The sequence below is a fragment of the Pezoporus occidentalis genome, unplaced genomic scaffold, assembly GCF_034315485.1.
Source record: "Pezoporus occidentalis ecotype Australia unplaced genomic scaffold, CSIRO_AGI_Poc_V1 ctg12, whole genome shotgun sequence".
NCBI classification, from domain to species: domain Eukaryota; kingdom Metazoa; phylum Chordata; class Aves; order Psittaciformes; family Psittacidae; genus Pezoporus; species Pezoporus occidentalis.
The window spans coordinates 7,166,015-7,178,109 of NW_026912994.1; the positions used below are offsets into that span (position 1 = coordinate 7,166,015).

The 12,095-nt window shown below is 36.8% G+C and overlaps 1 protein-coding gene across 1 annotated transcript in view; it reads right to left on the minus strand.

Moving 5' to 3' along the window:
• The window catches only part of SLC49A4 (solute carrier family 49 member 4), a 66,720-nt gene that overhangs the window by 2,938 nt on the left and 51,687 nt on the right, over nucleotides 1–12,095 (minus strand). The window contains exon 8 of the mRNA XM_062607090.1: nucleotides 2,358–2,540. Within this exon, the coding sequence (XP_062463074.1) occupies nucleotides 2,358–2,540 (183 nt within the window). The remainder of the gene's footprint in view (nucleotides 1–2,357; nucleotides 2,541–12,095) is intronic.

A 12,095-nucleotide genomic window follows, 5' to 3' on the forward strand; every position in this document is an offset into this window, starting at 1 on the left:
CCAAAACCAGTAACCTTCAACAACATCCACTAAATCACCTTACAGTATTGTTTAGGCAGTAATCTTATTAAAACCTTAAGAAAATTATTCTAAGGCTTGGAGAAAACTGTGTTATGTGATGCCAGAAGTCAATAGGCAAATGCTTTGCTATTATTCTGCTTATAATACTCTTGCTTAATTGAATTAAACAAGCTTTAACACAAATATCCTAAAGACTAAATTTAACTTCTGAATCCTTCACAGCTTTTGTAATACAGAATCTGTGACAGCACTGGTGATGCACACTAACACGTTGGTTGTGTGAGGCTAAAGGTTGATTTGCCTTTTTCTTTAACCCCTTGGATGTCCCTGCAGAAAAGGTGAAAGAAACCACATCCAGAGGCTGAGGCTGTGGGTCTCGGGGCACAGCACTTGCAAATAGGCTGAGCTTAAGAAAGGTTTACATCTCCACCATGCTAGCTGGACTAAAATCTTCAGTACTCTGGAAAGTGCCCAGGGCTTGGCTCTTTCACAGCCTTTGCAGTATCAGAGTACAAGGAGAAAACGAGAAACTGGAATTCAAACTACAGAAAGATTATTTGGCCCAAAAAGCAAGGCCAAGGGAACACGAGAAATGTGACTGAGTTCTGGTTTATGTGAAAGCTTCTTAAATGCCATCAGAGAATGCATTTGAATCAAATGAAAGACAGTGTTTAAAATTATGTACCTTCTAACGGAGTCTTCCTCCTTCTCAAATGAGCCAATAGCACCCACTGGCATCAATCTCCCCCAGTGACTACATACACTCTTGTATTTAACTGCATCACAGAAAATGGATTGTACTAAGCACAAATTACTTTTTTCCTTTGAAGAAATGGGAAAAATAATCCAAGTATATGGATACACTAATTCCAAGTTTATCCTTACTTGCATGCACTCACTTACCTGCTAGAGAAAGAAATACTAGAGACAAAAGATGGCCCCAAATACCCTATTATAAGGGAACAATTTCACTTCATCATAACTCTTCAGTCAGAAGCGAGACACACTATCCCCATCCTCAGTTATCAACTAATTCCAAACATTGGACTGTCACTCTGAAAAATGCTGAAAAAATTCTCAGAATATTCTGTGCAATCTTTTCAGCTCAGGTGTAAATGTTGGAAATAACAGTGCATGTGAACAGAGTTCACACCAATTAATATTAATTAATCATAAAAGCATCCTTTAAAAGGTGAAGACCAAATATCACACCATCGAAGGCTAGCAGGGATGGAATTCAGGTTTTACAATAATGCAGTTCAATGTCAGTATCAAAAAAAAACAAACAACAAAAACAAAACCAAAAAACCCCAAACAAAAAAAGAACAAAACACCACCACCCCTAAACCCATATGTTGCAAGCACATTTAATTCTGAAATTTGTCAGTCTCCTCTTGGTTATAAAAGACACCACTTTAAGAAGGACATGCACTCATAATAATATATAAAAACTCACAATTTCTAATGCTTCCAAAGCAAGAATTAAGTATTGCTTTACAAATCTTGCATCATAAAGCAAACATTTACCACAACAACAGAATACAAATCAAAACTCTGCATCTTTGAAAACCATTAATAAAGATCACTTGTTGAATGCAAGATAGGTTCTCACTTTACAGCTCAGTGTAATAAGATATATTGTAGTCTATTAAATAGCAAGTTCAAACTTACGATTATGAGTTACCAGGAATGAAATAATACTTGAGAGATGAGAAGGTCTGAAGAATTTGATGAAAATACCAAGCACAACACTGTTGTGCCCAATTAGGCCACTGGAACTAGATGATCTTAAGGTCCTTTCCAAACCTAACCATTCTATGATTCTACGATTACCCAAAGGAATGAATATTTCATCTTTAAATAGTGGTTGAGAGATGCTCTCTCCCCTGCAATCGCAAGTCCAGCAACACACTGAACGGAGCTGACCACAAATGGGGCATTTCTGCTCTGCCCCTCCTAGACGGTAGAGTTATACCCCAAAGCATGAGATTGGATTCATATTATTATGGTTTTGAACACCCACAGATACAAAGATATAATGGTCACATTGCTCAGGCCTTTATAAAAACCATGATGATAGTACCTTCATGGTTTCTGGCTACACTAAATTCTAAGCAGAATATGAGTATATGCAGCCTGCACTAAAGCACCCTTTTTTTTTTTTTTAGCATGCATATAGAAAAGAACCATCAAAGTTCTTCTCCCTTGCAGTCACACAGAGGGATTCCAACATTTGATTATTAACAGAAATCGTACATGAAAACCCTCCCTTTAGTGACAAGGTTATGGCTTAATATTTGGAGAATTATATTTTCAAAGAAGCTTCTATTTCTTACCTGTATGGTAAAATGTGAGGAAAAACAAAAGCACTCCCATAAACACATTACTCAAAAAAGTGACAACTCCACAGGTTATTCCTTCTGGAACAGGGTAGACTGTCTCCACAAAGAGCTCAAAGAATATTGGTACGCTGCTGTTGAGGAATATACCCAACAAAATGCAGGACGTGTACAGTGTAGCTGTAATGGAAACAAAACAGTTATTAATTTCATGCTGGCATTTTTTCCCCTTGTTCAGAGCTGCCAAGAATACTAATACTTGAATAACCAAAAAACGCATAAAATGATTTTTATCCTCTGTGTATCACAAAGCATATCACATCCCACTTAGTTTTAGGCAGAATGTATGCATTGGTTTGGGAGGGAGGGGAAGTAGCATCAGAAATTCTGATTTTTTCTTTTATTATTATATTATTTATTTTTTAAACAGAAGCCATAAAGACACATTGAGTGATCTGAAATTCATTTGTAAGTAAAAACCAACAAAATTATGAATGCAAAGCATCACCTATATTTTCGTTTACCTCTGAAATGAACGCAAACTATTGTCCTACACACAATTAGGAAAGGGAACAATCAGTGCACCAAATTGGAAATGGACATGGATTAAACTTTTGACTTAGCTCTAAAGGTCAAAACTAATTTTGCTTCCATTTTACATATAAATACTAATGATCTACCAGATAACAAGACATTAGTATTCAGCACGGACTGAGCTGCAACATGTTGAATCCCTTTTGGCTTCAAAAGGAAATGAAGGGCACTGAGTACCTGGCAGGAACAGGACATATTCGATAATACAGATTATTCACCACTGTACAACAAATTGTTTTTCTTGGACAAATCAACAGAAGAATACAGATATTTCTTCAGTAGCCTCAGGTATTTTGTTGTATCATCTCTGCCACTGCCAAATACTTTACAGCTTAGTATCTTAATACAGCTGCTTTATATGCTATAGCAGTACCTATATAGAAATGTAAATAATGTGCTATCTTGGGAAGGGAGAGATTTCCTGACCTGAAACTTCATCAACCTGAGATTCCTGATCAAGTAAAAAGGATAAAGAAACTATACAAAGATTGGGGAAAAAAAAAAAAAAACAACAAAAAAAAACACCCCCCCCCCAAAAAAAAAAAAACAAAAACCAAGAGGTCTGGAATAATTTCTGAAGTTACCACCAAAATGACAAGGAAATGTAAAAAAAAAAAAAATTCAGATATGAAAATGTTACAAAGTCATAGGGAAATTATTTATAGCATCTTTTCACTGCAGTATGGTACAAAATTCTTAGACAGGTTTTTCATATAGATATGTATGTTTATATAAAATAGAAACTGCATTTTCAGGTTAATTTATGTTCTTCTGTCTTGGGAAGGGGCGAAGTGAAACAGCTCTGCTTCATCTTCTGGTATGAACTGCCCAAACTTTCAACTGAGAAACTGCCAGGAAGCAGAAAACGACCAGCTTAAAAAAGTATTTTTTTAAAAAAAAACATGTTTCTTAAAATATGAAGAATCATGGAAAAGAGATAAAGGCATTAAGAAGCAGAGAGGGCTGTCTATCAGATCCTCTGTTTGATGTGGTTTGCTTCCAAGGCACAAAGACATATTTCTTTCTCTACAGAGGATTTGCCTGGGCAGGGAGAAAAGAAAAGAGGACAGCAGTCCCAGGCAGAAAGATGACAGAGATGGCGTGACTTCAGGAGGGACAGCTGGCCCCTGCTTTTTTGTAATATACCAGAATGTTCTGAATTGTTAAGACAAAAAAAAACAAACACAACCACACCCCCCCCCCCCCCCCAACAAAACAAAGCAAACAAAAAAAAAACAAAACCAAAACCCTTTTCCAACTCTCAAATTCCCGTATTATAAACTGCAGAACAAAAGTCAAAGAAAGTATGCTCAAGAGTTGTCAGACAGGAAGTAAAAAAAAAGCTCTAACCAGTACATAGTTGGGGCTGTTCAGCCTGGAGAAGACTCCAAGAAGACCTTATTGTGGCCTTTCAGTTCTTATAAGGGGCCTATAAGAAAGATGGGAAGAGACTTTTTAGCAGGGCCTGTTGTGACAAGGCAAGGAGTGATGGTTTTAAACTGAAAGAGGGGAGATACAGGCTGGATGTGAGGAAAAAAACCTTTACTGTGACAGCAGTAAAATATTGGAACAGGTTACCCAGAGAGGTTGTAGAAGTGCCATCACTGGAGACACTCAAGGACAGGCTGGATGTGGTTCTGGGCAACCTGATACAGTTGAACCTGTCCCTGCTCATTGTGAGGCGGTTGGACTAGGTAACCTTTGAAAGTCCCTTCCAAAACTGTTCTATGATAAGAACAGAATGCTCTTCCTAACAGACCCTTCTAGCTAATGCTGAAGAATTCATTCCCTAGTTACAAGATCCAGAGATTTTTGCTGCAAGTCCTCACCAGTACTTAAAATTTCATGAACCTCCTTTCGAACTCCTGCTTACTTCCAACATCATTGCATATCCGTCTGTCTCTAACTGCTATCAGGTGTAGCCAGCAAATATGAACATATTCAGCTATTCGAAATTTTTGTGTTGGCTTGAGAAATCAACAAGTAAATGAAACAATCTTTTAAGACAAATGAACATCTGTCCCTCGCTACACTCAATTGAATATATCTATACTTGCAACTACTTGTAACTTCTAAAGAACTTTTTCAGAACTTTCCCCAAAGAAAAGAAGGTAGTAGCCAGCTGTAATTCTGTATCAGAAACTCAAACAGTGGAAATAGCTGTGAAGCTGCTGAAAGCCACAATAGCACCATCAAAAGTGGAGCTGCATACAGAGAGTGCCAAAGGCAATACCTCTGCTGGAAGACTGAAATCTCCTCCATTAAGAACAGCCGTGAAAGGAGAATCATATGCCTCTGAACAGAGAGAAACTCCAGACGTGTGATTTCCGGAAACTTAAGATTCACATCTGATAAAGGCAAAAATGTGCATCTAAAATCGGCAGCCATTTAAAAGATCAAGATTTCAAATTTTAGTCAATTCAGTGGGTGCCAAAGTTTTCATAAAACAAACAGAAGCCTTCAAATTAATTTGTTAGTTTAAAATATAGTAGTTGAATTACATCATTGCTCCTCACTTACTAAACTGTATTAAGAAGACTAGACCATAAGCAAACAAGCATAATAACTCTGTACTTTAGAAACTACAACCTTACATTTCCTTGTCACAACACCTTGTTTCAGTCATGCAAATGCATCCACTGGCACACACCTCACATTTCCATACTACCATGAGCAAAGCAGCTTTAGCATTGCCTTTTGGTTCTCCCTGAAGTATTACCTGTCTCAAATGTTCATGCCAAAACTGAGACTACAGGTAACACTTACAAAACAAAGCCTACATATATGTACACATATCTGGAATTAATATGCAGAAATGTCAAGGAAAAAGGACAGGCAGAACACAGGGTCTAGTAGCTGCTAATTTAAGTTCAAAGATTTAGTGGAAATGACAGCTTTTAATAGGTAAACCAGAAAAAGAAGTTCTGAAAGTGAAGGAGAGGTACACATTTGTAAGCCTCCCTTAATGAGGACATATTGTAGTGATGGAAAAATATTTTTGATCTCATGTTTCTGTAAATCATCCAGGGTCCTCCTGAGTGCTATACAAATAAGCTTATACCATTAACTTAGCAATTAAGTCACAAATCTAATTGGTCAACTAGATAGAAAATCAAAGTTAAGATACTCAGTTTCAGAAAAAAAACATTACAGGAAAAAGTCAAATAAAAAAAAGTCAAATAAGAGTTCAAAAGTAGCTTTTGCCTTTTATTTCACCCACTAAGTAGCACATCTCATATTTCAACTCATGGGCAACAAGATACTGTAGCAGGGAGAATATGACCCATTAACAGAGACCATTTACTTTTCATTACAGCAACCTTGTATTGAATGAACACAAACAATTACTATGATTTTATGTTGTAGAAGAACAGCTGCTAAAGTTACAGCAAATGTTTTTTCAATTAAGACTATCTTGATGACAATCATTGGAAATGAATCTAAGGATATGAAAGCACTGACAAAAAAAAAAAAGAGATGGTTTACCAAGAAGCTAACATTATGTCCTAAAGCTTAACAAGGACAAACAACTAGCTTGGATAGGCATATACTGAGGAAGCATGTCATGCTATTAGTATAAAAGATCACTTTTTCATAAGAAAAGGAATTAACTCCCTATGAAGCTATGCACAAAGCTGTGTACCCAAGACAGTGGCAGCTGTGGACATCAATAAATAATGGAACTGGGCTAGGTTTCTTTGAACTATTTTGATTAATTTAATGTTTTAAAGATGTTTGTGTCACTTAAGCAACTATTTCTCAGCTTGGCCACTGCAAAAAGAACAGGGAAGGCAAAACACCCATCCAAAGCACAGCTGCTTGAGAGAACTGGCCTGAAGCTGCCGCACCAGCAGGCTCAAGCTAGGCTTTGTCATGTCATGTTCATGCTTGAGGTGTGAGGCAACCCATGCTATTCCCTCAGCACTCATTCTCCTGGCCAGGATGGAAGCAAGGACTGAAATGTGCCTTGATAGTAATAGTAGAGATGCTACCAGTAAGATGAAGCAAGATAGTAACTGGGGACTGCTGATACCAGTGTCTTAGTACAAAAAGAAGAAAAAGCAGTAGGAAGAAAGGTTCCTTCCTGGCTTCTTATACTCTGCAGGCCTTCAGCTACCAGTTGGCAAATACATGCCTGTATCCCAGAAAGAGACTTTCTCTTCTCTCAACCACAAGCTGTGGCAAAAGCTTCATAATAAAAAAAAAAAAAAAAAAAAAAAGGAAAAAAACCTGGGAATTCAAACAGGGATGTGATTTAAATGACGGCATGTACTTGGTGTCTCCAGATGAGCTTGCAACACAGCAGAAGGAGCCTCAAGTATCTCTGACAACAGCCTAACAAGTTCTCAGAACTGCCCAGGATGTTCTGCAACACGTTTACCAATCTACTCTTAAATTATACCATCACTAAATGTATAACTACAGAGTGCGATCCTAATCCAAATGAAATTTAATGGAAGGGCCTCCACTGATGTAAACAGTTATCAACCCGCTGGCACGCACATCTTGGATTATTTTTATAAATAAAATGAAATATTACAATTTCTTAAAAATCTTAAAAAAAAAAGTATTTTGCACGTAAATTTACAAAGGAAATGCGGACACTCTAGAGCAGTATCAGCTGCAAGCAGGTGGTACAGTATCTTCTTCCAAAGTCCTCTGCCAGAAACTCTTGAACTCTGTACATTTTGTAACAGTTCTCTTCTCACACAGACTGAGCCAAGACTCACACAAATTTCATATGGATAAACAGGAAAGTAAATAAAGCTGAATATGTTCTCTTGGGTGCAGCACACAATTTAAAGCAAAACCTGCAAAGATCTAGGGCACTTTATTACTGTTATAATAGTACCCCAGATGCCAAAATGAAGGATAATGTCTCATGTGGATGCATGCTTTGTTGACATCAGTATGCCCACAAATGATCTGAACAAATCAAAGTCTGCTTCTACCAAACTCTGTAATGTCTTAAAGTGAAATTACACTTCCCTATAATTTAATTATTGCTACATGCCACAATAAGAATAGTCATGGAAGAAGTCCCCGTTTTTCCATGGAAAATGTGACTCCCCTCAAGGTAAGACAGTAATTTTTACTGTAATTTGATTATAGAAGAAAAAAAAACCCGAAACCAAGTAAAGCACGTTTACTTTGGAGAACTAAGAAGTGAAGAAATTACTGAGTGGGCATCAAAATGTAAAAAACCAAACCAAAAACAAACCAGAAAAAGTAGGTGGGAGGAGTGGGGCTGGAAATTCTACAATATTTGAAGCTTGTTATCGATGGATTTGTGGCCGATTTATTGATTTTTATCCCTGAAATGCTCCTCCCAGATTTCAAACACTGTACGCTATTTAACATTGGGTTTTTAAACTAACCTCTAAAATTAGTTCTTCTTTTAAGTTCTATCTGTGGATTTACAGAAGCCTTCAGAAGACAAAGGTCATTATTCCCATCTTATGATTGGGAAAAGCACAAGAGGAGTGGGGGTAATGATTTGTCCACAGCCAGAAGCAGGTTAATGCTGAAGCTAGAAAAAGAAATGTTTTCAAGCTACTGCCTTATCCTCTGGGTCCTCCTGCCTTATACTTATCAAGCACATCTTGTTTATAGTACAGAAATAAAATTCAAAGAATAAAACAACCAGTATTGTATAATTAACATCTCTCTTTTTCAATACTGTGCTTTACAGATGAGGACAAGGAGACAGATATGTTTATACTGTTCAAGATGTTGAACCTGAAAATAAAGGGTAGGCTGCTTAACCTGAATACAGTCATCAACTCAAGACATTGCCACTGTATTCAGAGTTTCTGCCATGCAGCACTACAAAAGATTTTGTAAAGCAAAATTCTGCTGAATGTGCTCATAAATATTAGAATATTTGTGATATGCTGCACTGAAAACAATCTGAGTTGTGAGCTGAAAGCGTTGCATATCCATTTTTGGAAAATCCTAGTATTTGTATCCAGAGATACTACCAGCAATACAAAGTGGCAAGAATCTGAAACTGGCATTACAATGCCTTACACAATTATGCTGGGTCAAAGTATCCCATTGTACATAAATTCACATAATGAAGTTCAGTACAAAGCAAGCTAACAAAGAACTCGGCACAGGAGAAACCGATCAGCAGCTGCACTGGGATTTCAGTAGAGAAAACTATTTTAATGCTCAAAGTGTACATAAAATTGTCTTTGAATCTTGTTGAAAGATGCAAATAATATACACTAAAATTGAGATTTCTTAAAAGAAAATTCAAACTTGCTTAAAATATAAACTAATTCCAGAATCAGGGGTTTTTAAGAGCTGTGATTAGCTGATGAGAGGTAGACAGTTGATATGGTAGCTATGATGGCACTATATCATTATTGCCTTTCCTTTTTACCCAACACTGGCAGTTCTAGTTCATACACGTGACTCCAAATACACTTTTTAAAAAAGCCTTTTGGAGATACATTAAGAAGTCAGCAAATGACAGAAAACTTGTCTTGCTCTGTGGCAGGAGAAAAATGGAGCATATTATGATAATGCATAGCAGTGCAGGCATTACATTACACAATACAAACAATGCTGAACTATCACTGAAAGAAAACAGAAAGCAGTCATTGATTTTTAATATCTGCATTAAAGGTCTCCACTCTAAGTAATTACGTTTTGAAGGAAGTACCTTTACATGATGTCGTACCTACTTACAAGGAATTAGAATATTACACAAACAAGTGCAGGAAAAAACATTTTGCTGTGACTATTTCTTCAAATACAGTTCTTCCACCAATATTTAAACCAGACATTACTACAATTGCTACAGTGAATACTGATTAAAAGATGGGAGTTGGTTGGTTCATATTTTAAAAATAATTTTTTACAGAGATTTTCTTCCCTCCCCTTTAGAGTAAATTATTGGCCAAACCTCCTCCTCTTTTCAGCATTTCAAAAGCCTGCTTCTATGCAAATGTACCCACCTGAGTGCTTACTCAGGAGACCAGGTGAGAGGCAGGCAGAGGGTTTTCGGAAGAGGGGAATGAGCATGTATGCCACACAATATCCACATACTAAAGGAAAACATTCTTTTTGGACCTGGGGAAACCACTGGAAAGGTCTGCCTGTGGTGGATCAAGCAGCTGTCAACGGCCTGCATTTGACCTCCTATATCTATATTCTGATATAATCTGCATCTCAAACTTTTAATTAAAAGAAGAAGAAAAGAAGTTCATCCAAATCAATTCAAATGTACTGTTTCTCCCAATTACTGTGCAATGCAGAGGTCATCATCATATTGCATCATTACACTGAGGAATAATCTAGCATGAAGTCCTATAAATTAGATTAAATAGCTTGTGTGTTTTCATCCGTAACAGCATATTTCATAAAAATACACCACTGCTTTTCTGTGCACAAGGATATAAATTGAATAGGCACATTACATCTATTTTATACAAACTTTAATGAGAAAAGGCTGATATGAACCCCTGCCCACGTTTCTATGAAGTTTAAATGTTATGCCACAAAAGAAAAAAAGAGATCTGATTTGGTGGCTGCACATCACGCCCTGATGCTTTACATTGCACTTTCTGAGGAATGCACCATATTGCTGGCACTTCTATGCAAAACAAGGTTGAGTTTTACAGAAAAAGGTTCACCATTTACAATGATATATAAGAACAGTACAAACAGAAAACTGTAAAACATAATTTACAACTCAATCTAAGGAACCGTCCATTTTAAAAGAAATTATAACTGCATGAAAAGAACAACGCAATCCCTGGAATTTTGTCAAGGGATGCTAGTTTAGGATACTTTACATCAAAACCTGAATACCTTACATACTCTCATATTCTGACAACAGATCACCTTTCCAAAAACCCCACCATAATGCACCTATATGCTGTGAACGTATAAGAAGTCTTCTAGAACCCACATTGCTGAGTTCTTTACAGAAAAATAAAATCAGAGGCAGAGCTCCATCAGTTTTGTTTTGGATCATTGGCAAGTACACACGTAATGACTTTCACCTCTTGAAACCTTTCCGCTTCATTCTTATGCATAGACTTGAAGGGACATTTATGTGTTTGGCTTCTTACATCAATTCAGAGGATAGAGTTACTGTAAAAATTCACATTACTGCAGGCTTGTAGTGATGAAACAGGCAAACACAAGAAATAACCTTTTATTGCGTTTATTTTAGATTTGATGGAAAAGTGCAGTCATTTGGTATGACAACAGCCACCATGAAATTTGATTTATCGATTTAATTACATTTTTGGTTTTGTGTGGTTTAGTTTGTTTTTTTAAGTTGAAATTTCAAGATAAATCACAAATTTGACCTATCCATCCAGATGGTGTTTCTCCTGACTTGATCATGTATTTCAATTTGCTGTACCCACTTTAGTTTTTGGTTGCGACATATGTGATGACCCAAGGACCCTTACTGAAACACAAAGTTAATTTGAGAAAACCAGTATTTTATATTCTATCTCCACACCAAACTCTTTATCTAAAATGGGAAAAAAAAAATAAATTCTCCTAAATGCATAAACTTGCTATAACAAAGATGGCACTTTCTTTAAAATGGATGCACAGAATTCTTGAATAAATAATTTTTAAAAAACTTGATGGCTTAGTTTTATTGCAATGCATTACTCTGTTCAAGGTCTTGGAATCACAGGGGATGAGTCCTTTGGTGCAGATAGTGAGGAGAAGGACAGATTTTTAAGAACTAAGCAGTGCTAATTTCCAACTAAGGGTACAGCTTGCTGGCAGCTTGCGTAGACCTCTGAGCTTTTCCCCCACTCCTGCCAACAGCTTTTTTCCTCATCTTTTTGAGGCATGAGCTGAGTTAATTTTGGGCTGGAAGAGTTCCCTGAACCTTCATGCAGGTGCAAAAAGGACAGCACAGCTCAGGGATAGATTTAGATGGTTGAAAATACTATGGGTCACCTTGGTTTGAACTGCATCACATGTTTCCAATAATTAATGTAAGTTTCAAAACCTTAAATTCCCAGACATGTCACTGCTTCTTACACACAGCACCACTTGCATTCATCTGATTTTTCTTGGTTGATTTCTCACCTCTGTTACTCCAAACCAGTCAAATCAGAAAAACACTCAGTCCCAAAATCAATTTTAAATGTAAGTTCT